The 27,720-nt window shown below is 53.3% G+C and overlaps 1 protein-coding gene across 4 annotated transcripts in view; it reads left to right on the plus strand.

The window, feature by feature from the left end:
- The first annotated feature begins 343 nt into the window (after positions 1 to 343).
- The window catches only part of COL12A1 (collagen type XII alpha 1 chain), a 151,778-nt gene continuing 124,401 nt past the window's right edge, over positions 344 to 27,720 (plus strand). For 2 of the 4 annotated variants that reach the window (XM_029047120.1, XM_039914748.1), the window contains exons 1-8: positions 3,978 to 4,037; positions 8,460 to 8,567; positions 18,540 to 18,656; positions 19,634 to 19,777; positions 22,858 to 22,917; positions 24,991 to 25,254; positions 25,420 to 25,584; positions 27,146 to 27,319. In XM_029047120.1, coding sequence (XP_028902953.1) covers positions 8,495 to 8,567; positions 18,540 to 18,656; positions 19,634 to 19,777; positions 22,858 to 22,917; positions 24,991 to 25,254; positions 25,420 to 25,584; positions 27,146 to 27,319 — 997 coding nt within the window. In that variant the 5' untranslated portion in view covers positions 3,978 to 4,037; positions 8,460 to 8,494. Of the gene's footprint in view, positions 479 to 3,977; positions 4,038 to 8,459; positions 8,568 to 18,539; positions 18,657 to 19,633; positions 19,778 to 22,857; positions 22,918 to 24,990; positions 25,255 to 25,419; positions 25,585 to 27,145; positions 27,320 to 27,720 lie in introns of those variants that run through there. The other 2 variants (XM_029047119.2, XM_039914749.1) reach the window with 2 other exon arrangements.

Below are 27,720 nucleotides of genomic sequence, written 5' to 3' on the forward strand. Positions count from 1 at the left end.
ATGAATGACAGATCTGGACTTGAGTGCTGCGAGGGCGGGAGAGGGGAGAAGCAAAGGGAGCAAGTCAGGGTGACGCAGAAGGGAGTGGGAGAAGAGGGAAGGAGGGCTTAGTCGGGGAAGGCTTCTAGGAGGAGGTGGGCCTTCAGTAAGCCTTTGAAAGGGGGGAGAGTCATTGTCTGTTGGATACGAGGAGGGGGAGGGCGTTCCAGGCCAGGGGCCGGACGTGGGCGAGAGAGAGAGAGAGGTCGGAGAGGGACAGACAGGAATCGGGAAGGTGGGGAAGGTGGGCACTCGGCCGCTTTCTCTCGCTTTTATTTCCCGATTTAGAGTTCCCGTCATTCCGTCTCTCACCGGTCCACCGATCCACCGATCGATCTCCAGCCATTCTTAGTCGGTCGAGCCTCTTCAGGACCAAAGACGGCGTGTTCTCTTCCAGGCTTCAGTTCAGCGCTGGGCACAGAGCGCGTGTTTACCAAAGGTGATTTCTAATACTCGTCTGATAATAATAATAATAATGATAACGTTGGTATTTGTTAAGCGCTTACTACGTGCAGAGCACCGTTCTGAGCGCCGGGGGAGACGCAGGGTGATCGGGTCGTCCCACGCGAGGCTCACAGTCAGTCCCCATTTTACAGACGAGGTAACCGAGGCACAGAGAAGCGAAGTGACTTGCCCGCAGTCACACAGCCGACCAGCGGCAGAGCCGGGACTCGAACCCGTGACCCGCGACTCCCAGGTCCGGGCTCTTGCCACCGAGCCACGTACGGGCGGGCACCGAGACAGACGTCACAGCGACACGTAGCCGGGTAGAAGTGCGGCTAGACGGACCGACGGACGGACGGGCGGGCGAGCGGGCGTCAGACGGCCAGGTCCCGGAGGGCGGAGGCTGAGGGCGCGACCCTCATCGCACGTTCCCAGGCGCTCGGTACGGCGTCCCGAATTTTGGACAGCACTTCAGCAAACGTGCAGGAATTAGCGAATGAGCGGACAAGTGGACCAGCAGACGGACAGGAGGGCGATGGTGGGTCCTGATCCCGGCTTCTCCGCTTGTCGGCCGTGGGACCTGGGGGAGGTCACTCTACTTCTCCGTGCCTCGGTGACCTCATCTGTAAAACGGCGATGGAGCCCCAGGTGGGACGGGGCCCGTGTCCAACCCGATTGGCTCGCGTCCACCGCGGTCCTTAGCACGGCGCCTGGCACGTAGTGAGCGCTGAACAAATACGACAGCCGCGTGGCGCAGCGGAAAGAGCCCGGGCTTTGGAGTCAGGGCTCATGAGTTCGAATCCCAGCTCGGCCGCTCGTCAGCCGCGTGACCGCGGGCGAGTCGCTTCACTTCGCTGGGCCTCGGTTCCCTCCTCTGGAAAACGGGGATTAAGACCGTGAGCCCCAGGTGGGACGACCCGATTCCCCCGTGGCCACCCCAGGGTTTAGAACCGTGCTCGGCACACATAGTAAGCGCTCAACAGATACCCACGTTATCGTCATCACAGGCGGGCAGGTGGGAAGGCAGGCAGGGCGACGGCCGGGAGGGCAAACCGACAGGGAGACGGGTAGGCGCGCAGGCGGACAGACGGACGGGCGGACGGGCGGATGGACAGACGGAGAGACGGGCAGGTCGGCGGACGGGCGGCGGACAGACGGACGGGCGGACGGACAGACGGAGAGACGGGCAGGTCGGCGGACGGGCGGACGGACAGACGGAGAGACGGGCAGGTCGGCGGACGGGCGGCGGACAGACGGACGGGCGGATGGACAGACGGAGAGACGGGCAGGTCGGCGGACGGGCGGACGGACAGACGGAGAGACGGGCAGGTCGGCGGACGGGCGGACGGACAGACGGAGAGACGGGCAGGTCGGCGGACGGGCGGCGGACAGTCGGACGGGCGGACGGACAGACGGAGAGCCGGGCAGGTCGGCGGACGGGCGGACGGACAGACGGAGAGACGGGCAGGTCGGCGGACGGGCGGACGGACAGACGGAGAGACGGGCAGGTCGGCGGACGGGCGGCGGACAGACGGACGGGCGGATGGACAGACGGAGAGACGGGCAGGTCGGCGGACGGGCGGACGGACAGACGGAGAGACGGGCAGGTCGGCGGACGGGCGGACGGACAGACGGAGAGACGGGCAGGTCGGCGGACGGGCGGCGGACAGACGGACGGGCGGATGGACAGACGGAGAGACGGGCAGGTCGGCGGACGGGCGGACGGACAGACGGAGAGACGGGCAGGTCGGCGGACGGGCGGACGGACAGACGGAGAGACGGGCAGGTCGGCGGACGGGCGGACGGACAGACGGAGAGACGGGCAGGTCGGCGGACGGGCGGCGGACAGACGGACGGGCGGATGGACAGACGGAGAGACGGGCAGGTCGGCGGACGGGCGGCGGACAGACGGACGGGCGGATGGACAGACGGAGAGACGGGCAGGTCGGCGGACGGGCGGCGGACAGACGGACGGGCGGATGGACAGACGGAGAGACGGGCAGGTCGGCGGACGGGCGGATGGACAGACGGAGAGACGGGCAGGTCGGCGGACGGGCGGCGGACAGACGGACGGGCGGATGGACAGACGGAGAGACGGGCAGGTCGGCGGACGGGCGGATGGACAGACGGAGAGACGGGCAGGTCGGCGGACGGGCGGCGGACAGACGGACGGGCGGATGGACAGATGGAGAGACGGGCAGGTCGGTGGACGGGCGGATGGACAGACGGAGAGACGGGCAGGTCGGCGGACGGGCGGATGGACAGACGGAGAGACGGGCAGGTCGGCGGACGGGCGGCGGACAGACGGACGGGCGGATGGACAGACGGAGAGACGGGCAGGTCGGCGGACGGGCAGGCAGACAGACAGACAAACGTGTGGACAGGTGGGTGGATGGAAGGACGGGCGGACGGAGGGACAGACAGGCGGGCGGGCAGCAGACAGGTGGACAGGAGGGCAGATAGGTGGACAGATGGGTGGAAGGACAGGCAGGCGGCCGGGGGCCGTCCGGGGGAGGGCCCGGTGGGGAAGCTCGGCTCACAGTCGCTCCGCAGAGGGACCCCCGGGGCGTCGACGAACAGATCGGGTGGGATGGACGGAGGGATGGACAGCGGCGGGGATGGACAGACCCGGGGGGGCGGGCGGGCGGAGGGACGGACAGACTGAGGGAGGGGGGGACGGGGGATGGACAGACCTGCGGGGGGGCTGGGGGAGATGGACCGAGGGAGGGAGGGAGGGACGGGGGGATACACGGACGGGTGTGGGACGGACGGGGGGATGGACAGACGGGGGGGGGGGTGGACGGAGGGATGGCCAGACGGGGAGATGAAGGGGTGGACGGAGGGATGGACGGACCCGGGGGGGGGGGATGGAAGGACAGCCCTGGGCGGGGGAGGACAGAGGGATGGACGGGGTCGGGGGAGATGGATGGGGGTGTATGGACAGACTCGGGGGTGGGGGCAATGGGCGGGGGACGGACACGGGGATGGACAGGCGGGGGACGGACGGACATCGGGATGGGAAGACGAGGGGCGGGCCGAGGGACGGACAGCCGGGACGGACAGAGCCGGGGGGAGACGGGTGGGGGGGGTGGAAGGCCAGAGGGCTGGACGGGCAGAGAGACGGCCGGAGGGATGGACGGACGGACGGACGGCCAAGGGGGGCGGAGGCCCGGCCGGACCGGGGGGAGGACGACAGACCCGGGAGGGGGGGAGGGGTCCGGGGGAGGGGGCGGAGGGCGGGCCGCCCCCCGGGGCTGTGGGTCCGTCGGTCGGTCGGTCGGTCGGTCGGTCGGTCGGTCGGTGGGCCTGCCGGGTCCGCCCCGCCCCGCCCCGCCCCGGCCGTCCGGCCCGGCCCCCGCCCTCCCTATAAAGCCTCGCCGGCCCCCCGCTCCGCCTCATTTGGAGCCGGCGGGGCCCACCGACCCACCGCTGCGGCCGGGACCCCTCCCTCCTCCGGGCCCTGCTGCGGGCCCTCCCCCCCCCCCCCCCCCTCCTCCTCCTCCTGCCGGTCCTCCGGGCCTCCTCGTCCTCGTCGGTGTCCGGCGGCAGAGCAGGTCTGTGGCCCGGGCGGGCGGGGGATGGGGAGGATGGGGAGGATGGGGAGGATGGGGAGGATGGGGAGGATGGGGAGGACGGGGCGGGACGGGCGGGACGCCCCCGCCAGAAGCCCCCCCCCCAAGCCCAATCCCCCGTCCTCCCCCCCCGGCCCCAATTTCCAGCCCGGCGGCCCCTCGCCCTCCATCCCCGACTCCCCTCCTTGCAGCCCCCCACCCTCGACCCCCAGCTTCGATCCCCATCTCCAGCCTCAACCGGGGGACCGGGTCCCCCCGACCCCCGACCCCCGGCCGCGACTTCAGCCCCCGGCCCCTTTAGCGTGGCTCAGTGGAAAGAGCACGGGCTTTGGAGCCCGAGGTCCTGAGTTCGAATCCCCGCTCCGCCGTCCGCTGTGCGACCGGGGGCGAGTCACTTCACTTCCCTGGGCCTTCGTTCCCTCATCCGTAAAATGGGGATGAAGACCGTGAGCCCCGCGTGGGACGACCTGATTCCCCCCCCGTGTCTACCCCAGCGCTTAGAACAGTGCCCGGCACCTAGTAAGCGCTTAACGGATACCAGCTTCTCCGGGCCTCAGTGACCTCATCTGTAAAATGGGGACGAAGACCGTGAGCCCCACGTGGGCCGACCTAAATAATAATAATAATAAATAATAACGTTGGTATTTGTTAAGCGCTTACTAGGTGCAGAGCACTGCTCCGAGCGCTGGGGTGGACACAGGGGAATCAGGTCGTCCCACGTGGGGCTCACCGTCTTCATCCCCATTTTCCGGATGAGGGAACCGAGGCCCAGAGAAGGGAAGTGACTCGCCCGCGGTCGCACGGCCGACGAGGGGCAGAGCTGGGATTCGAACTCATGAGCCCTGACTCCAAAGAGCCCGTGCTCTTTCCACTGCGCCACGCTTAACAAATACCAACATTATTATTATTTTTATTATTATTTCCCGGCCTAAATTGGCAGGGCCCGGCTTCCAGAAGCCCGGGCCTCGGAAAGGTGGTGGGTTCCCGCCCTCCCCCCGTGACCTTGGGCAAGCCACTTCACTTCTCCGCCCCTGGGTTTCCCCCTCCGTAAAACGAGGGTTAAGACGGGGGACCGAAGCAGCGTGGCTCAGTGGAAAGAGCACGGGCTTGGGAGTCGGGGCTCTGAGTTCGAATCCCGGCTCTGCCCCTTGTCGGCCGTGTGACTGCGGGCGAGTCACTCCCCTTCTCTGGGCCTCGGTTCCCTCCTCTGTAAAATGGGGATGAGGATCGGGAGCCCCACGTGGGACCACCCGATTCCCCCGGGTCCCCCCCCCCCCCAGCGCTTAGAACAGTGCTCGGCACATAGTAAGCGCTTAACAAATACCAACATTATTATCCCATCTGCTCATCCCCAGGTCCCCACCCCCCGCGTCCCTTTATTGGGGAGACGGCGTGGCTCAGCGAAAAGAGCCTGGGCTTCGGAGTCAGAGGTCGAGGGTTCGAATCCCGCCTCTGCCACTCGTCAGCTGGGTGACGGTGGGCGAGTCGCTTCACTTCCCTGGGCCTCGGTCACCCCGTCCGGGAAATGGGGATTAACCGCGAGCCTCACGTGGGACGACCTGGTGACCCTGTATTTAGAACAGTGCTCTGCACATAGTAAGCGCTTAACAGATACCAGCATTATTATTATTATTATTATTATTGTTCAAGGCAGGAGACGGGGGGAGAGGGGTGGTCTCATCCGGGCGGCTGGGCTGGACGCCCGGGGCTTCCGAGCCCCTAATGAAGTGTGGCGAGGTAAACGTTCCGGCTGGGAAGGAAGACGTTTTTCTTTTTGGAAAAATGTACAGAGCACGTGCCGGCGGGGCGAGGTCCCCCTCCCGAGGACCCCCCCCCCCCCCCCATCCCTCATCCCCCTCGGGGCGACCCCCCGATGGCCCTCGGGGTCTCCCTCCTGTTGCCCAGGGCGGGTCCGGCGCCCTTCCAAGGGCGGTGCCGAGCTCCTCGTGCTGGGCAGCGTCCGGCTTGCCCCGGTGGGCAGTTTCTAGCTTCCCCCGGTGGGCGGTGTCAAGGTCCCCCCTCTGGGCAGCGTCGACCCGCCCCCGGCGGGCAGTGTCCGGCTTCCCCCCGGTGGGCGGTGTCGAGTTCCCCCTCTGGTGAGCGTCCAACTGGCCCCGGCTGGCGGTGTCCGGCTTCCCCCGGTGGGCACTGTCCGGCTTCCCCAGGTGGGCACTGTCCGGCTTCCCCCCGGTGGGCGGTGTCAAGTTCCCCCTCTGGTGAGCGTCCAACTGCCCCCGGCTGGCGGTGTCCGGCTTCCCCAGGTGGGCACTGTCCGGCTTCCCCCCGGTGGGCGGTGTCAAGCTCCCCCTCTGGTGAGCGTCCAACTGCCCCCGGCTGGCGGTGTCCGGCTTCCCCCGGTGGGCACTGTCCGGCTTCCCCGGTGGGCGGTGTCAAGCTCCCCCTCTGGTGAGCGTCCAACTGGCCCCGGCTGGCGGTGTCCGGCTTCCCCCGGTGGGCACTGTCCGGCTTCCCCAGGTGGGCACTGTCCGGCTTCCCCCGGTGGGCGGTGTCAAGTTCCCCCTCTGGTGAGCGTCCAACTGCCCCCGGCTGGCGGTGTCCGGCTTCCCCCGGCTGGCGGTGTCCGGCTCCCCCTGTCGGGCGGTGCCCGGTTCCCCCCGGTGGGCGGTGCCGGGTTCCCCCCGCCGGGCAGCGTCGAACTCCCTCTCGAAGGCCGGGCCGAGCTCCCCCTGCCGGGCGGCGTCGACCTGCCCCCGGCGGGCAGTGTCCGGCTTCCCCCGGAGGGCGGTGTCGAGCTCCCCCCCGGCAGGCGGCGTCGAAATCCTCCTAGAGGGCGGTGTCAGGGTCCCCCAGGCGGGCGGTGCCCGCCTCCCCCCTTGGGGCGGTGGCGAACTCTCCCCGCAGGGCGCCGTCGAACTCCCCTGGAGGGCAGCGCCCGGCTCTCCCTACCGGGCGGCGTGGAACACACCCTGGTGGGCAGCGCCGAGCTCCCCCTGGCTGGCGGCGTCTCGCTCCCCCTGCCAGGCGGTGCCAAGTCCTCCTGGCGGGCAGCTGCAGCCCCGGGGGCCGTCTCCCCTCCCTCCGGGGCTTCCCGCGTCTCCGGGCCCGGACGGACCGGTCCTCTGAGCGCGGCCCACGGCCGCCTCCCCCCCGTCCCTCGAGCCGTTCCCGCTCCCTGGCTTCTGGCCCGGCAATAATTTACGGCGTCTTCTCTCTTTTCACACTTGGCTCCTGGCCTCCTTTCTTGCCGGGGAGCCTCTCTCGAGCCACCCCGGGCAAGCGGGCTCCTTTTTTTTCCTTTCTGGAAAAAGACAAAAAAAAAAAAAAAAAAAATCCCCAAATGAGCATCCAGTTGCCAGCGCTGGGGCAAGTGAGAAACCAGATGATCCCGCCGCTTCCCCTCGGCCTGGCCCCAAGATAAAAGAGGCCTAACCGTAGCCGGTTGTCGGTCGGCGGGAGTCGGGGAGACTTTCAGCGGACGCTGCCCTGGCGGACGGGGAAGGGACCTCTGCTGCCTCTACTCCCTTCGTTATCGCTCTCCGACCCCAGCCGGGGTGATGGCTTCATCGGAGGGGGACCTCCGCCCCTCCCCGCCGGCCGGAGGGATGGCGCCGCGGCCCTTTCCTCGCCCCCTCCCGTCCTCATGATAACGACGGTACTCGTGAAGCGCCTGCCGTCTGCCGAGCGCTGCTCTGAGATGGGAGAGAAACGAGCCGATGGGGTTGGGCGCGGTCCCCGTCCCACCTGGGGCTCACGGGCTTCGTCCCCGCTTTCCAGATGGGGGATCCGAGGCCCGGGGAAGTGGAGTGACTCGCCCTAGGTCCCGTGGCGGAGCCGGGATCGGAACACGGGTCCTCCGACTCCCGGGCCCGGGCTCCGCCCGCTGGGCCGCGCCGTGTGTCCCAGCGGCCCCCCAGAGCGCCGTCGGAGACGAGGCGCGGTCCAGGGAGCCGACGCGCGGCTCAAGGAGAGGGGTTTGGGCGAGAGGGCGGGATCCCGGCCTCCCCGGGACGGCCGGAGAGCGGCCGGAGAGGGGCGTGTGGCCGTGAGGCGGTCGGGGCCGAACGAGATCCCCGGCTGGAAGAGGCGTTTAGTCGGCCGGCCTAGATGACCTCTGAGCTGGGCCTCCCCCAGAGGGATGAGGTCACGCAGACACGGCTAGGCCCAGGCCCTCCGGCGGGAGCCGGAGCGGGCCGGCCCCCCGGGGAATCGGGACGGGCTTCTGCTTGCCCTGGAACCGGGACCCCTGGCTCGGCCCGGTGGGGCGCCGTCCTCCGTCAGATGGAGCCTTGGAGGGAGGCCGAGGAGAAAAGAGAAGAGACCTCCCCCGCGGGCCGGGGTGGGGGCGGCTGTGGCGGAGAAGGGGGGTGTCTCCCTCCTCTGGGCCGCTTGCCTAGTCGACTCACAGCTGCTTGTTGTTTTCACCCCACTCTTTCCCTCCCCCAGATCCGTCCGTGGTGCCGTGAGTCGGAGGGGTGGACATGAAGGTCAGGCCGTCTCCCGCGGTGGCCGCCCTGTGGGGTCTGCTTCTCCTGGTTCCCGCCCGGGCAGAAGGTAAGGAGCCTCGGGGCGAGGTTGGTCCAGCTTCTCCGCCCGGCCGCTGTCCTCCGGGCCTTCCTCCGTGACTGTTCTTCAGGTCCGTCTTCTGTCACCTCGGTGTCCCTCTGTCCCTCCTTGTCCCTGCTCTTCTCTCCCCGGGCCCGGGCAGCCTCTGGCTCTCGCCTCCGGGCTGCCCCGTCCACGCTCTGCTCCGGCCTCACGGTGCTGGGGCTCAGCGGCTCGACCAGACGGCCACCCTGATCCAGCTGTCCGGACCGGCTCGAGGAGGCCGCGGATGTCCCGGCCTGACCCCCCCCGAGCTCCGGATCTCGTCTCCCCCCGGCCCGGCTCCGGCGCCGGTCCTGACCCGTGGATCCCCCTCCGTCCCTCTCCGCCGCGCCTCTTGTGCTTCTGCCCCCTCCCCGCTCCCGCCCTGGCCTGGTCCAATAAAGCTCTCTGATCGTGGGGTGGTGGGCGGCGTGTGTGTCTGTGTGTCTCCGTGGGAATCCTGCTCCGGTGACCGGATCGGCCCGGTGGGGTGCGGGGAGGGTGGGATCTCACAGAGCGAGGGTTGAGAAGACTGTGATTTCCAGTGTTGGCGGTTTCCCTCTCTCGTCCCCCGCCCTCCCGGGGGAGAGGACCGAGTCGCCCGACTCTAGCCTTCCCTCGTCGGCCGTCGGCCCCGCCTGCCCCCTCGCCCGGCCCATCTCCCGGTGGGCCCTGGCGTCCAGCTTCCGGCTCCTAGGAATCTGCTCCCGTTGAGACCCCGGCCCTTCCTCACCATCCCCACCTCTCCTCCTTCACCCCGTCCTCTAACGTCCTCCTCTCTGCCGGTCCCCCCCCAGCCTTCTTTGACCCCACCCCTCTTGTGACAGACCTCGACCGTCCCGTCCACCCCCTTGCCTCCCTCTTCCTCCCTTCACCCCGCTTCCTCCTGCCCCTCTCCCCTCCTGGACCCGCCCACCTCCTTGCTTCCCCATCCTGGTCCACCCGGCCCAGGTGACCGAGGGACGTCGACCCACCCCGGCCCACCTTCGGTTCCAACTTCCCAAAGGACGACCTGGGATCCTTCTGAACCAGGGTCGGGACTCAGCTCCCCGGATGCCGATGGGTCCCGGGAGTCGGTATCTTCCACCTCCCGGGCTGGGACGTGTCACCCCCGACATGTCTTCACCCTCCTCCCCGTTCTCCTCCGAAGAACGGAGCGCTTGGGAGAATACGGACCGGAGGAGAATGAAAATCCTCTAGGCCTTCCCCAAACCTTCCGCAGACCCATTGGCCGCCGCTCCTGCCGCTCGTGATTCCCCAGATGAAAACGTTTCTTCGCTTAATAGTGGCCGAGGCGACTGAGGCATTTCATTTGTTCCCAAAGGCCTTTTTCCCCAACTTGCTGAAGTGAGGTAAGTATGTTTCTAGAGGCTTCCGGATGGGAAGATTCTGGTGCTCCATTAGTATCCAGAGTTCCCCGGAAAACTCCGTTTTGGTCCTCACCTATGCACGTTGCCCAAATGGCGACCGTGGTTAGGCCTGGGACAGCACTGGCTCTTTTCCATCAAGACCATCTGGTTCCCTGGGGTGGACGTCGCCGGCACTTCTTCCCTCCCCGAAGAGGCTGCCGGTTTGAAATCCACTCACTCCTCTTAAAAGGCAATTGCTCCTTCTCCTATTTCAGCGGTCGTTTTCATGTGGAATCGTCTAGATCGTGAAGGCGCTCGGTTGCCGTGTGTGTTGGGGACTAAGGGAGAAACAGAATCCTCTGTTGTTCTCGGAAGAGTTCTAGGCTTTGCTGTGGTTTGCCGTGGTTTGCTTTGGCCGGCGTCTGTAGGAAATTTCGACATTGCGGTTATCCCGAACTTAGAGAAAGTTTCCAGGAATCTAGGTAGCTTTGCAAAGCCACGATCAGCTTTTCACCATCCTTATTTCACTTGCACTGGAGGAAGAAACCATTCTGCCTTTTCTCCAGAGCGCTTATTCCATCGGTGTTCACCAAAGTGGCAGAGGATTGCCTCGTCTTTCCAAATTGTGAAGCTTCAAGCCAATGTGGGGAATTGTCCCATCGATGAAATGCCAGCGAACCTTTCCCCGTCCCTTACCTTATTGAATTCATTGTCATCTGGGGATTTCTTTTAAGGTTCCTTGTCTCGGGCTGCAGGAAAGGATTTGATCCCAACAGACTCTGAAAGCCAGTTAAAACAAAAGATTCAGTTCATCCAAACTAACAGAGTCTCCATCCGACTGACTCTTAGATAAATGGAAGCCAGAAAAGTCAGAAGAAGTCAGATGTTAAAGTCAGAAAGCTCTAGATAATTCACAGAAAGAGAAGTAGCTTGGAAACGGTGGGGAAATCAAAATTTTGGGATCGTTCATTGGGCGGTCACAAAAGAACGGTGAAAAGAACCCCACTGTCTCCCTTACGTCTGTGGCCTTCATCGTTGCCTGAATGTTGTTCTCTAATTTCAGTTCTTCACTCTCAAATATTCTGAGCTGTCACTCTACCTGTATTTCAACCCAACATTCACCTTCCCCCGTTTTTCTTCCTCTAATTTACATGTAGCGTGATGATACTGTGTTTAATCCCAAGGTGAGTGCTACTTTTTTGAATTCCTGGCCGATCCATCGCTCTCTCCTCTGAGATCTTAGCGGTCCATTTCCAGGGCAGGACTGGCTCTGAAACGCTCACAGGAAATCCCCACGTGAATGGTAGAAAGCGGAGAATGGAGCAGGGTGGAGCGGGAGAAGAATGGGGAAGTCCGAGGAGTGAAATTTTCTCTATTTCTTTTAAATGGCGCCCGACAGCTTCTTGCGTTCTCTGAGCTCCTAGACTCTAGGGAGCCGCCAGAAGCCCAGTCCGGCCCAAACCGGCCCAGCCTGCTGAGATTTTTCCGGTATCCGACTAGCCTAGCCCCGTCCTGTTCCTTATCCTTATTCCGACACTGGCTTTCCCTTCTGTTTCTCCTCATTCTTCTCCTCATTCTCTATCGACATGCCTATCTCTCTGACATTCCTCTGCATCTTGTTGGATCTCTAAGGAGGGTAGGATGATCTCTGGTGCCCACGGAATTAGCCTGTTTCTGTGGTAGATTTGGGGAGATTTTCTCCCAGGCACAGAAAGTCAATAGAAGGAGCTGTTTCCCTGAGCAGTTGGGAGCAGAGTAATGGTTTAATGTTGATGGATAGTTTGACTCTGATGGGGAGCAGTTGGGAGCAGAGTAATGGTTTAATGTCGATGGATAGTTTGACTTCGATGGAGAGCTTCTCGGGTAGTCAGATTCAGGGCAGAATCTGTGTCTGAGGCGGAATTTGGGCTCCTACCGCATTTTGGATTGGTACTTCAATCAGTGGCATTTACTGAACCTTTCTTGTGTGCAAAACACTATCCAGAGAGTGCTCGGAGAGTACCATACGATAGAGTTAATTAGTAGACACCGTCCCTGCTCTCGAGGAGCTTACAAATTGCATCCAGTTGTCAATTAGGAATCGTTGGCACGCTGGGTTTTTAAAGTTGCGGGGGAGGGGTCTTCGAAGAAGATAGTGAACCTCACTCAAAAGTGGGGAGGATCTGGCTGGCAACCACCTTCCGCTATCACCCCTATTCAGAGCGGGGATTTGGGGGGACCCTCTCCTCCCCCCGGCCCTGATCTTCCAGAAATGAAGTCTTCAGGCAGGGTTGGGACTGCACATCCATGTAGCTCACCTGGGAAAATGTTGTTGAGAACTGCTAACTAGTCTTTCCCGGAGGATCTAATTCATCCGAACAAGGTGACACATGCCGGGGAAGACGAGAATTTAGTCAAATAGCCGATCGACATGAGGTCTGGTGAACAAAATGATATGCAGAAGCCATTGCCAACAACCCCATCGTTGATCGTTGGACTCAATTCCATTCTTAAATAGCTCATTTCGAATCATCAGCATTTTAGCGTGAGAAAACAGCTAGCATACTGTTTCATTTAAGGCCACGTCCATCGTAGAAAAATATTCCGATTTCGATTCTCTGTAGAGGAAAAGCCAGATCGGGGCACCACAACACTCTTAAATGTGCTCTTTGTAACAGGATACTGTACACAGCTACGCCATGGTGTACCCAATCCAACGATTGTATTTGTTGAGTTGCTTATTTTGGGTAGAACATTGAACTAAGCTCTTGAGAGGGAATGAGACAACGGAGTTGGCAAACACATTCCCTGCCACAGTGGGTGGAGACTAGAGACTAGAGGACTGATGCAGATAAAAGTCTCCATTCAGAGTTGGAATCGCAGTTAGGGGATTTCTAATACTGGGGGTCTACCCCTGGCCCCAAAAGTATCACTCCAGGAGGATGAATGAAAGTAATTCTCTAACAATAGCCAAGCACGACGGAAGAAATTGGCTCCTGATTTTTAAAATATTTATTATTAATTGTGTCGGTGCTATCATGTTATTCCTGGGGTTTGGAGACTGACCAAGGTTATTCGTTCATTCAATCAATAGTATTTATTGAGCGCTTACTATGTGCAGAGCACTGTACTAAGCGCTTGGAGGTTAGGTTAAGCTGTTTTCAACAAGTGGGTCAAGTTGGATTTATTTCTCTTGCCTTGGGTCTTTTCATTTTTGTAGTACAGTAGGTAGATGGGCGTCCATACTATTGTCATCTTGTAGCGAATGAAGTGGAAACACATGAGTTAAAATGCGGCTTGGTAGTGCAAGCGAATCTAATTAATTGAATTAATCCATAGGGCAAAGCTATACTAAGCCATGGCTTGCCTTTTTTTAAAGGTGTAAATCCCAGCTACATGGGCTTTTCGTTATATTCAGCAGTCATAGTATACTTTTTATCCTACTGAACAACAGTGAAAAATGTTCCATTGTACGAAGCAATTTCTAATTTTTTGGCCATTCCGAAGCCTTAAGCTGCTTCACTGAAAGGGATGGAAAATTTGAGGGTATGGAAAGCCTAGAGCAGAGAGGTAGCCAACTTCTGTAAGATCATTCAGTCTATCAACCATATCTATCGAGTGCTTACTATGTGTAGAGCACTGTACTAAGTGCTTGAATAGACCCAAGTAAAGAGAGTTTGGGGGCTTAAGGAGGGAAGTGGGAAATTCTTGCAGAGAAGGGATGGTAATGAGAATTGGGTCACCAGCCCCCAACTGTGAACCTGGGACCAGTTCAATTAAAATGTTATTATTATTGCTATTATTATTACTTTTATTTTCTGCCCAAAGAGGCTAAAGTCATCAGATGATACCCTATCAGGAGATAGTAGCTTTGGAGAGGAGTCAGTTAATCATTTTCTTCCGCTAGATGTTCAGACACAAAGAGCGTCAGTTACCTAAAACGCTATCGGTTTCTCCGTTTTTCCCACTGTTTTAAGTTGAATGTAAAGCAATACAGTGAATTAATACAAAAATGTAAGTGTCGATGTATCATGACCAAAGTATCATAACCAAAGTTATGATAGGGTTTGGTAATGATACCAAAGAATTGTGATGAGGCATAAAGTCTTAAACTCATTTAGATTTTAGAGTTCTCATTTAGGATGGAAGCAGGCATGATCAATTGAGGATGTTGTTGAATGTGTAGCTGTTGACCGTTTATTGTTTATTGTTGCATTGTACTTTCCCAAGCACTTAGTACAGTGCTCTGCACACAGTAAGTGCGTAATAAATACAACTGAATGAATGAATGAATGAATGACTGTTGAGGATGATGCTGAAGGAAAATCAACCAATAGGTTTTTCCATTTAACTCAAACTCAGGAGCACAGGTAGGTTTGTCAAGCATGTGACATTTTGGACTTCTTTTAACTTTCTATCATTAAATAAGAAAACACTGCGAATTCCCCCGCTGAGTTTACATGTGATGACTGTTAGCTTTTGGGGGATTTGTCCTTTAAAGTATACTCGGCATATCTTTTATTTGGTCAGTATAAAACATCTAAATGGTGGTTCGGTGGAACCGTTTATACTTAAATAGAATCGAGCATATTCCAGAAGGTGAATGTATGAAAGACTTTCTCAATTCCTTTAATCTCGTCAATGAATCAAGTGCATTTATTGAGTCCTCGCTGTGTGCAGAGAACTGTACTAAGCACTTGAGAGAGTACGATATAATAGAGTTGGTAGATACAGGCCCTGCTCACAACGAGTTTACAGTCTATCTGGGTAGAATGCGAAATATTTGAAATGAAAATATTTGCTGAATAATTTATTGAATTATTGACTAGGCAGAGTAGGTAGTAATTCAGTTTTGCAGAGCAAAGAGATTTATAATTTGACTTTTTTTAACCACAGAATTGGTTAATCATTAAATGAAATTCTTTTAGCTATCCAAAGTGTATTTGCGCCCCTTAAGGGTTAAGTACTGGCTTCATTTCACAGCAATAAAAGACCCTCTGATAAGTGAAATGCACAGCATTTGCCAAGATAAGATTTTTTTTTACCTCCCAAGCTTTAGCGATCGATCCGGGGTGACTCATTCCCAGTAGGATCAGGTTGGAGAAATTATATTTAAACTCAGCCCAACAGGAGGTTGATTTGGGGAAAACGGGAAAGGAAGAATCACCCCAGGTTCATTAAGAGCTCGAACTTTTCAAAGTGGGTGGGCTCTACAAGAATCACACCATCAATGGCCGTAAAGCCTGAGTGATAAAGGAATGATGGAGCAGTTTGAGAAGGCTGGCCGGATGCCAGTTTTCCGTAGGCCCAGGTATGTGGCTCCTCTGTCTGGCTTGGTCTTCAAGATCTGCGTCAGAAGCCTGGCCTGGAATCGAGCTCTGTATCTCCATAATTTCCATTAGTTTTTTTAAATGGTATTTTTTTAAGCGCTTACTATGTTCCTGGCAGATGGATACAATTTTATCAGGTTGGACCCAGTCCCCTGTCCCACGTGGGGCTCACGATCTTAATTCCCGTTTTACAGATGAGGAAACTGAGGCCCTGAGAAGTGAAATGACTTAGTCACACCGCAGACCAGCAGCAGAGCCGGAGTTAGACCCGGGGTCCTTTTGACTCCCAGGCCCGTGCTCGCTCCGCTGGGCCACCCTACTTCCCTTTCTCACCCCAGGATGGAATGGAGGTCACTGAGGTCCCTTCCGGCTACAGGGTTTTTAGCGAGTGCTGAGAATGTCAAGGGAACGAGGGGAAGGGGACTGGAGTGGGGAGTTTGTGAGGAGAGGAAACAAAGAGTTGGTGGTAGAAATGGCGGGGGGTGGGTAGGAGGGAAGAGTAGGATTCTCCCAACCTCCTCTCCACGCGTGGAATTATTCATCCGAGAAAAGTCTCAGCTCCCGTTTTCCCTTGGCTCTGAGATTTAGAAAAAGTGATTGCATAAAAATTGGGGTTTTCCAAGAATGCAGTTTACAGTGAAATCCACCAGAATATGAAACACCTTCTACTCTGTTGGTACTAAACTTATTTAAGGCATTACTATCCCTGATTATTTTTTAATAATCATCAAGGTAAATAAAGCATCAGAGCATTTTACCTCCTGTTCCTAATTTCCTCTGGTCTTCGCTTTCTCGGGACCGAGTTCTCATTCTCGGTCAACCCGAACCGCTCCATTTGAGTTGAAAAGGGTGAGAAGTTGAATCTTCACCGTGCATTTTTAGCCGAACCTTTTGGAGCATTGGTGAGTGTGAAAGGTGCCCCCGTCTCCATCTCTACCGCTATCCATCGACCTTCCTTGCCACTGTGCTCAGGAGAATGGCAATGCGACTCTACATTGCAAATGAGTTTCCCAATGGAAGACTTTCATTTCGCCTCAGGTTGACTCTCAGGGGTCACCCAGGCAAGGTCTCGGTCATTCCCCGCTGGGAGCCAGGGATTGTGCGTCATCACACTAGTGCTTCCAAATGGCGAGGCTACTGGGCGAGACAGAAGATTCTCTAGATCGGTTGGGGATCCCTTCCGTTTGCCTTTCTGAACACTCCATCCGCGTCTCACAAACACGTTCGAATCCTTTGAAATGTTCAAGATTTTCCCCACAGCCAGATTTCAGTTTATCTGGACTCCAGTCATTTGGATATCTGCAAGGCGGGCCGCTGGTCTTGCTTCAAAGTAGCTTCAGCCTAAGGTCTCGGCTACATCCGGCCAATTAACATCCAAGGTTGGTGGTGCCGTTTTTCCATGCGCTGATTTTTCTTTTTTTTTGTTTTTTTTTAAAGCATGCTCAGGCCGGTTGTGTCTGCCTTTGCATTAAATTTGTCCTGAGCCATTGCTATCCAGATATTTTATAATGATATTCTTAATCTCCGTCATACGATTCACATCCCTTCTGCATGCTACTGCTCCCAAGGAACTCTTTCCGTTACTCTGACAGTCGGGTTCCAGAAACCCAGCGTGCTGAAAAATAGCCCTATCGTGCATGTCGATTAATTGTCTAATCTCACTTCCCCTGTAAGGGCAGTAATAAAAATTGCATTTATTCCGACCCTGTGCTAACGGGTCCAGTGAATCAAAAAAGCCGTACCCTCCTGCCGTTCGGTTCGATGCGACAGTTTGTCGTGATTTATCCCTTTTCCATTTAAACGGCTCATTAATATTTCACTAATTCCTAACGGCACTCCGCTCCCGTGTCTCGGCTCCCAGAGTTACTCGCTTTGTCCAGATCTCCAAAAGATTGCAATCTTTCTAGAACGACCTGTTCTGACTCACCAGGAATGCTTCTCAGACGCTCTAAAGTATTTGAGGAAAGTATGGCTGAAATTTGCCTGACGTTAATCTCCCTACGGCAGTGAGCCAGTAAAATGTTGCATGGTTGGGCATGAGCATTTTAGAGAGAATATCATTATAAAGTATTTCTCATCACAAAGTATTTCTGAAACGTCTCTGTGCCTTGACCACTCTACGTGGAGGCTTTTGTCCGTTGTGGGAATCTGAGTCAACATTTCATTTACACTTGCATGAGGCTGTGAAACAATGTATGAAAACTGTTTCTTTCTGTACTTTTCAATTACTCCTGTCACCGGCGCCTGCCAGTTTTTATTCATAGTCATTCGTTCCGATCACTGATGCCTTCTTCACTGTTTCCTTCAAGTTCTGTTAAATAAATGTCCATAAACATACATCGATGTTGTCTTTTCATAATTAACCAGTGTTTTGTTCAAAGCCCATACTGGTGTTTTACAGTTAAAATGCCACTTCTCGTATGGGGTGCACATTAGAACCGAGGCAGTTGGCTTACACCACGGGAAAAAGCCAATAGCACTTTGGTGTAAGGGGGTGGAATCATCACTTTCTGAATGTTGGTTTCCTAAGTGTCACTAGTGCCATAAATAATCAGAACACCGTATGTAAGTACCACCCACATTTTGGAATGCCGTGACCTACGGATATATGCGAGGCATATACATTCAGATGTATATTTCCAAAGGAAATTTATGATTGCTCTCTCGTATAGTAAACAGTCGGGGATTTTTTTACGAATCGCTAGAGCCTTCTCTTCATCTCTGCCACAGTTTCAGAACTTATCGAAACCTGGAGGGTAGGGAAACCAGAAGGCAGATAGATGCCCGCTTCTAAAAGCCTGGCAATTCTCTGACAACTTGTGAAAAGGGAGTTCTGGTTAAATGCTTTGAAAGATGGTCTAGGGTTGTAAGCAAGCTGCGACTTAGCATGCTTATGTGAATTGCACCCAGCATGTATCCGAGTTCTCTTAATTGTCTGTGAAATGTTTGCCCTTGTGGTTACTCTCTGTGAACTCATCGTATATGTACCCGAATGTGTATCCACTGTCCTTGACTCTGTTGGCCATTCTCGAATGACCTAGCAACTCAAGACAACATACGTTCTGTGCTGTCCTCTGTAACGCGTATACTCTTCGATGTGTCGTCACATTTCGTCGGCTTTGATTTTACCCTTTTCCAACACCATATCTCGATATGCGTTGGAAACAAATTTATGCAAAGACAATTTTAGTAAGCTTTGCTCGACCCCATTTTCATTTTTATCATTCGAGTGACTTGTCAAAGCTTCACAGGATGTAACCGGTGTCCTCTCTTTCTTTCAGTCGATCCACCTTCAGACTTGAATTTTAAAATTATAGATGAAAATACTGTTCATATGTCATGGACTCGACCAGCTAACCCTATAGTGGGTTACAGGATAACCTTGGGTCCATCAGCTGGTAAGTTTCTGATTTTTTTTTTTTTAATAAATAGTAGTGATGGTATTTGTTAAGCGCTTACTATGTGTTCTAAGCACTGGGGTAAATCAAAGCAAATGAGGTTGAACACAGCCCCTGTCCCACAGGGGGTTCACGGTCTTAATCCCCATTTTACAGATGAGGGAACTGAGCACAGAGAAGTGACTCGCCCAAGTTCACATAGCAGACTAGTGGCGGAGCCGGGATTAGAACACAGGTCCTTTGACTCCCAGGCCCGTGGTCTCTTCGCTAGGCCACACTGCTTCTCTACTGAAATTTATTCTTCTGTTTTGGTGGCTGATTTGAGCGATAAGGGAAAATACCTTTTGGTGCCATGCCCCAAACTGAAGTAGGAGAGCAGAGTCAAGGACCTCTTCCCCTTTCAATCATATTAGCTCCACTTCTTGGCCTTTCTTGTTCATTCACCTAGTCCTTGAGGAGCTTAAAGTGGAGAGCAGATAAGCCTTGTAGCACCTCAGACTTGTGGCAAGCTCACGCTGACATTCGGTAAACATTATTAGATGGTGACGATCTTCATTAGTGTTAAAGAGTAGGGTCAAGGCAGGGCCTAGGGGAAGCCAGACAATAGCGGGAAGACGAAGGTGGGTTGGATTCTGGATCTCTGGTCCTTGAAGAGCTGGATTTTTGCGGGGCTCCAAGAGTGGATTTGCCTGGGAATCAAAGATTAAATCTGACCAACTGAAGGACAAAACTGAGGCTCCATACTGCATCTCAACTAGTGTCAGTGATGGGTTTTGATGCCGATTTGTCTGGAGACAACCTCAGATCAGGCAGTTGAGACGTTTATGATTGACCATGAGGTACCATTTGGATATAGCTATGTACTGTTCAGATCTGGAATAACTTTCGAGAGATTTTTATTCGGGTTTTCAGGCATGACATGAATCAAAATCATGACCGTGGTACTTAAAACCTTTACCTTCCGTATTGTTTTGCAGATGGACCTACTAAAGAATTTACGCTTGCAGCTAGTTCTACTGAAACCTTATTATCAGACCTCACGCCTGAGGTAGAATACGTTGTGACAATCAGCTCCTATGATGAAGTCGAAGAAAGTTCACCTGTTTTAGGGCAACTCACAAGTAAGCAAGAATATGTTTTATATCTTTGGGAAGATTTATTTCATTTTCTAATGGAACACGGAACAATGTCAGTTGGGAATCCTCCAGAGTTCCATTATTTACCCCGCCCCTGGGGTGGGCGGGGTGGGGGGGCACTGAGGATGAGGAGAGAGGGGCAATTGGGGGCAGTGACTGGGAAACCTAGGCAACCTCTGGACCCATCGTTTTTGACAACACCACTATCCTCAATGTCTCGCAAGCCGGCAACCTTGGCATTATCCTCGACTCATCCTTCTTTTAACCCACATGTTCAGTCAGCCACCAAATCCCGTCAGTTCCATCTTCACAACATTTCTTGAATCCCCCCGCAATCCACTCCATCCAAACTACTACAAAGCAGGTTCAAGTACTTATTATATCCCACCTTGACCACTGCCTCAGTTTCCTCACAGATGTACCTGCCTCCTACTTCTTCCCTCTCCAGATCAGTTTTCCAAAGATTTGTTTTATGCATGTGTCTCTCCCCACTCTTCAAAAACCTCTAATGGTTGCCCATCCAACCCTTCATCAAACGGGAACTCCTTATCATCAGCTTTAAGGCACTCAATCAGCTTTCCCTTTCCGTCTTACCGTGCTCCTCTCCCACTACAATCTATCTTGCACATTTCGCTCTCCTAACGTCAGCCCACCAACCTACTCTCCGTACTTCAATCTCATTTCTTTTGTCATTAAGCCCTTGTTCATGCCCTCTATTGTACCTGGAATTTCTTCCCCCCATATCTGAAGACCACCCCTCTATTCACCTTAAAAACCTTACTAAAATCATATTTGGTCCAAGCACTTTGATATTCTCTCCACCCCCATCCCCACAGTACTTAAGTTCATATATTCTCCCACTCCTGCATATTCTCCCATTCCCTTCTCTGTATTTTATTTTAATGCCTACCTCCTCCACTAGACTGTAAGCTCCTTGCGGGCAGAGAGTGTTTCTATCAACTCTATCGCACTGTACTCTTGTACAGTGCTCTGCACACAGTAAGCCCTCGATAAATAGAAGCAGAATGGTCCAGTAGAAAGAGCATGGGCCTAGGAGTCAGAGGACCTGGGTTCTAATCCCGTCTCTGCCACGTGCCTGCTCTGTGACCTTGGGTGAGTCACTTAACTTCTCTGTGCCTCAGCTCCCTCAACTGTAAAATGGGGATTCAGTACCTGTTCTCCTTCCTACCTAAACTGTGAGCCCTGTGTGGGGCGGGGATTGTGCCTGCCTGATTAATCCCAGCACTTAGAAAAGTGCCTGACACATAGTATGCACTTAATAAAAGCCACTATTATTATTAATAATAATAATAGTGAATATCATTGATTGATGTGAAACTGTAGACCCTCAGCTGAGTCTTTAGTTCACTGGGATTTACTTATTTATATTAATGTCTGTCTCCCCCTCTAGACTTGTAAGCTTGTTATGGGCAGGGAAGGTGTCTGCTATATTGTACTCTCCCAAGCACTCACTACAGTGCTATACACACAGTGAGTGCTCAATAAATACGACTGACTGATTGACAGACTGATTGGGATGATCACTAACGTGATTGCGTGCAAGGAGAGAAAACCACTGCCATAAAGGCTCAGACTGTCAAACTTTCTGGACATTGGATCTCTGTCTAGAAAGCATAGCCTAGTAGATAGAGCATGGGCCTGGGAGTCAGAAGGACCTGGGTTCTAATCCTGCTCGGCCACTTGTCTGCTGTGTGACACTGGGCAAGTTACTTCATTTCACTGGGCCTCAGGTCCCTTGTCTATAAAAAGGGGATTAAGACTGTGAGCTCCATGAAGGACAGGGACTGTGTCCAAACTGACTAGCTTAGTGTCTACTCCAGTGCTCAGTACAGTTCCTGGCACATAGTAAGCATTTGATGAATACCATAAAAAATGGTTTTCCTTCTGGTGGCTTCTGGGATGAGAAAAGCATCCATCTGCCAAGAGTTTCTGTCTGTGTAACAGCTTGATTCTCATTCATTCAATCGTATTTATTGAGCACTTACTGTGTGCAGAGTACTCTCCCAGGGAGTCAGATATGCTAGAGAATCCGATTATAGTTCCTAAAAGATTAGGAAAGAGCAGAGCTTACGCCAATGCGTGTGGTGCAGAACGAGTTAACCCCAGGGACAGACTGCCCTCACCCACTGAGGTAGCCGGAAAGTCCCCAAGGGGCTGTGTTTGGGTGGCCAGTGTTGGCTGCTTTCGCCTGTGTCTTACTCAGAGCCACTCTGGCCTCCCCTTGCTCACGAGGCTTTCCCCAAAGAAGATTTGGAAGCCATCCTGGCCCTACTTTCTTCTGGACCCACAGTTCTTTCAGTTCGATTGCTGCCCCTCATCTGTAATTTAGTTTACTGTCTTCCTCCTCCTCCGAGTTGTAAGCACCACATCTGTGATTCAGTTTAGTGTCTGCCTCCCCACCTAGACTGTAAGTCAGTCAGGTTTATTGAACGCTTACTGTGTGCAGAACACCGTACTAAGCATTTGGGCGATTTAGGATTCAACAATAAAAGAGACATATTCCCTGCCCACTTTGAGTTTACAGTTTAGAGGGGAGGGATCATGTCTGCTCCACTGGACTTGCCCAAGAATTTAGTACAGTGAACACTACATACACTAAACACTTAATAGTATCATTACTCTTGATCGATGGATTGATCGGCCGGCTTCTTGGCCCGACTAGGGGTATTTCTGTGTGTATTTCCCTTTCCCTTTGACTTCCTTTTGAGTCAGGTCTTCTGCCTCCCAGGCTTATGCTCTTTCCACTGGGCCATTCGGCTTTTAGCCCAGATCCACCCGAGTAAATGAAACTGCCAGGCTGGCTCTGGCTGTGATGATCTTAGGAAATTTATTTATTTATATTAACGTCTGTCGTTCTCCCCCCCGTAAGCTCGCTGTGGGCAGAGAATGTGTCTGTTAAATTGTCAGACTCTCCCAAGTGATTAGTACAGTGTTCTGTACACAGTAAGCGCTCAATAAGCACGATAGACCGATTGAATGACTGAAAGCCGAGTTGACTATCTTGTCGGTAATTCTGGGTTCCTTCTTCTTAATGTTTTGTTCAGTTCAGACTGGCGGTCCAACGAAACCAGGGGAGAAGAAGCCGGGTCGACCTGAGATCCAAAGTGAGTATTTAGCTTCATGTCATGGGAGGCTTGTAGAACTATGGAAGCCCGAGAGGACCATTTGCAGTTCGTTATTTCCTTTTTTCGGTCTTATGTAGCACCAGTAAATTTGTTTTAATCCACAAACACCCTAGAAAGTTTTGTAGTTGTTTCCATTTAGGTAGCTTCTAAACCATCTTGAGGTCTGGATCACTCTGAATGGGTGTGGGATGGATTGAGAGCTATTCCAAACAGACTGGTTAGAGGCCTGCCTCTAACCACTAGGCTTTACTGGTGACCTCTTAGACCAAAGAAATCCACAAAAACAGATGATACGAAGCTGGGGCGGTTGCCAGCCCTTTATGAGACAGGAATGGAATTCCAAGCAACTTCGACTAATTGGGAAAATGTCTTTAACGAAGCCAGATGCGATTCAGAATGGCGAGGGCAGGGCATGAAAAACAAACAGCACATATACAGGCTGGGGAAAGACTGTCTAGGCACAAACAGCGCAGACCCGAAGTTCAAAGCTTGGCAGAAATGTAGAGTCTTTATTTAAAAAGCCAACATGAACCCAGGATATTTCGATAATCATTCCCCTACCTTGCGGCATGGGGCTGGACCAGGTGATCTTTCACATTCTTTTCCAGCTCAGGGAATCTAAGATTTGAATATTCTTTGTGTGTGTGTGTGTGTGTGTGTGTGTGTGTGTGTATTTTCTCATTGTGTTTTGTAATTTTTGTGTGTAGCTCGTGCCTTATGAAGACACATCTAATGTCTGCACATTTGCAATCAAGTAAAAAATTATTCTAGTTTAGTCTAGCTTTTGGCAGCAATGATTTCCTCTTGCTACGCTCAACTCTGCCTGATTCACTGCAACAAATGCTCAGGGTTTCCTGGATTTCTAATTTTGTCGCCTTATAAAAGTTGAATTTATGAGCTAGAATAAAAATAAACAAAAGCGGCCGTCTCCCAAGGTTTCCCTCTACGGATCCTGGTGCTTCATTCTTGCTGAGCTTTCCCGATCTGAAATGGAGTGAAGAGGAAATGTCGCCAGCCCGCTTTAGAGCAAGCCCTGAGGTGTAGACATTTTCCTCTTTATAAATCAACCTTGCCAAGGGGTTTGGAAAACTCGCTGGCCTCTCCAAATCCGATCTGGCTTGTAAACCGGCTGTGGATTCAGTTAGTGACCCCTAAGAGCTGTTCTTCGTCAGGAGGGTCCTCTCAGCGTCCGTGGCCGGAATGGAGAGAGTCAGTCTGCCCCTCACCCAGGTTCGGGCAAAGATGGGAGGAGAGGTGAACTTTGCTTTGGGACACGTAGCTAGAAGAAGCATGGCATAGTGGATAGAGCATAGTCCTGGGATTCACAAGGTCATGGGTTCTAATTCCGACTCCGTCGCTTGTCTGCTGTGTGACCTTGAACAAGTCACTTCTCCGTGCCTCAGTCACCTCATTTGTAAAATGGGGATTGAGACTGTGAGCCTCACGTGGTATAGGGACTGTGCCCAATCCGGATTGCTTATATCCACCCCAGCAATTAGTACAGTCCCTGGCACATAGTAAGTATTCAACAAACACCACAATGAGTATTAGTTTCCTCCTCCTGGGACCCATCAGTGCTTTGACCCCGACTCCAGGCCCTTACCTCGGGAAACCTCTAAATCTCTCCTAGTTCAGCTTTTCCTCTTTGACCTTAAACATGATCAGCAGCCTTGGACTGCCCTATCTCTTAATTGTTCTTGTGAGTTTGCAGGGAGGGAGGGATTAGCCCACAGGAAATTTGTCTGGATCAATCCTTCAACTCGGATGAGCGCACTGTGGGCAGGGAATGTGTCTGTTGACTGTTGTACTCTCCCAAGTGCTTAGCGCAGTGCTTTGTACATAGCAAGGGCTCAATAAATGCAATTGAATGAATGAATGAATGATTGGTTTAGTTTAGAACTACTTCTAGTGTACGTCCCTCAGAGCTAATGGAAATAGTGACGGGCTGTAGGTGGTCTTTTTATAAAAAACACACTGGAATGTGGAATGGTGTTAATCATTTACTGGGAAATGACTCAACACTTTGAAATGTCACTCTGCCTCGTACTCCAGAATGCTCCGTCAGCGCCTGGACGGATTTAATATTCCTGGTGGATGGATCCTGGAGTGTGGGGAGGAACAATTTCAAATACATCCTGGACTTCATCGCTGCCCTTGTATCTGCCTTCGACGTCGGCGAGGAGAAGACAAGAGTCGGCGTTGTCCAGTACAGTTCCGACACGAGAACCGAATTCAACTTAAATCAGTATTACCAGAGGAACGAGCTTCTCTCTGCCATAAAAAAAATTCCATACAAAGGAGGCAACACTATGACAGGTATCTTCGAATGAACAAGGTTGCACTTTGCTTTGCAAATAGATAGGTTAAGTCTTCGCCCTTTTTCCTGCCACCTAAACCTCCTTCTCGGTATTCCCGGCGGCAGATCAATCCTGAGGAGAACCAATGGTCATGTGTTTGTTTTTTTTTTCCCATTCTCCTTAGGGGACGCGATCGATTATTTGATTAAAAATACATTTACGGATGCCGCTGGAGCCAGGATCGGTTTCCCCAAGGTGGCGATTGTAATCACGGATGGGAAATCCCAGGATGAGGTGGAGATTCCGGCCCGTGAGCTCCGCAATCGGGGCGTTGAAGTCTTCTCTTTGGGTGAGTGTCCTCGGCTGCTTGTCTTTTGGGTGACCGTAATAATGATAATAATTGTGGTATTTATTAAATGCTTACTATATGCCAGGCACTATTCTAAGTGCTGGGGTAGATGCAAGATGATCGAGTTGGACCCAGTCCCGGTCCCACATGGAGAGCACAGTCTCGATCCCCATTTTACAGGTGAGGGAACTGAGGCACAGGGAAGTTTAGTGATTTGTACAAAGTCACGCAATAGACAAGTGGAGTCAGGATTAGAACCCGGATCCTTCTGACTCCCATACTCTACCCACTAGGCCACACACGTGCACTGTAGGTAGAGCCCCAGAGGAAAGTCTTGGCAGGGAGGCAGATAAAATGGCTCCCCAGAGGCTGGTGGGAATATTGTTAGAGCCCACCCATTGGACTCTCCACATAGTAATGACCATGTGGCTTTCTCCTTAAGCATGTTTCCCACTCAGCTCCTGTCCTATGTGATCCTCCCTCATCTCTCATGATGAGCTCCAAAAATTCCAACATAGACCTAGCCATGCTTCTGAGAGCATTACCTGAACAGATCCCAGAACGTGCTCCCACCTGGAGAAAACTCACTCTCCTCCAGTAGAAACTTTGGGAAAATCCCGACATCAGGAAGTGGAAATGAAGACTTTTTAATGGTATTTGTTAAGTACTAAGTGTCGAACACTGTTCTAAGCACTAGATAGAAATAAGTTAATCAGATCAGACAGAGTTGAGTCCCTGACCTGCATGGGGCTCACGTTCTAAGTAGGAGGGAGAACTGGTATTTAATTCCCATTTTACTATCAAGGAAACTGAAGCACAAAGAAGTTGTCAGAAAATCGTATTTATTTAGTGCTTACTGTGTGCGAAGCACTGTACTAAGCATTTGGGAGAGTACAATAAAACAATAAACATGAACATTTCCTGCCCACAATAAGCTTAAGGTCCAGAGGGTCTGTGGACTGCAAGTGATTTGCCCAGGGCCACACAGCAAGCAACTGTCAGAGCGGGGATTAGAACCCAGGTCCTTCGGCTCCCAGGCCCGTGCTCTTTCTACTAGACTGTGCTGTTTCTCAGCGGTCCAAGATATTTCAAGTACCAAAGACACCAAGGAGCAATTTTCCAGGATGCACAGTTTAAAATGGGCCTCTGTAGACAAAATCTCTCCATCAGAAGGATCGTCTTCCACTCCAATGGATTTTACAGAGGCTCTTGCCCTCTGCCCTCCTGGGGCTCCCTATGGACTCATCCTAGGTAGGGTGGGAGAGGAATGTCCATTCGCCTCCATGGCTGGGATCATTGTCCTTGCTTTCAAGATGGCTCTGAGATATGATGAGAGGAGAGACCGCAAGGCCCCATCAGAATACCGTCGGCCCCAGTTGTGAAGTGTGATTGTGGATCAGAACAATTAGATATCGACTGTAGAGGAATTCATTTTGACACGTCTCTTAATCGAGATATGAAAGCAGATCTTCCGGAATCAAAGTATGAAACTAAGTGTCCTGGTCAGAGCTCAGTCTTGTGCTGGTCAGCTGATGGATTGTCACCACGGTCCTTCCCTTAGGTATCAAAGCTGCGGACGCAAAAGAGCTGAAACAAATTGCTTCCACCCCTTCACTGCAGCATGTTTTCAATGTGGCCAACTTCGATGCTATTGTGGACATCCAGAATGAAATCATCTCCCAAGTGTGCTCTGGGGTGGACGAACAGCTTGGTGACCTAGTTAGTGGAGAAGAAGGTGAGTGGATGTGGGGGAAATTTAGTCACTAAATCTGTTTTTCGGTTTGCCTTTGTTGATTCTTCTTTTTGACTTGCATAGATTCTACAATCTGTAGGAGAGAGAGGAAGAATCTTGGGAATATGTTCTCAAGGCCCTAAATTAAAATGCAGTTAAAAAACTGTGCTACCTGGCATTTTTACCAACCGGTAAACGGTAGTAAGTGCATTTCTCAACTTTCCCAATAGAATGGTATTAATCGATTGATCTATCAGTCACCGAGCTGAAGGGATTTATAATGCCTGAGCCCTCCCCGTGATGGGTGATATCATGATAATAATAATTATTATTTGAGTATTTGTGAAGCGCTTACTATGTGTCAAGCACTGGATGAAGTGCTGGGTTAGGTACAGTGTGATCAT

This window comes from Ornithorhynchus anatinus, chromosome 19 (genome assembly GCF_004115215.2).
Source record: "Ornithorhynchus anatinus isolate Pmale09 chromosome 19, mOrnAna1.pri.v4, whole genome shotgun sequence".
NCBI classification, from domain to species: domain Eukaryota; kingdom Metazoa; phylum Chordata; class Mammalia; order Monotremata; family Ornithorhynchidae; genus Ornithorhynchus; species Ornithorhynchus anatinus.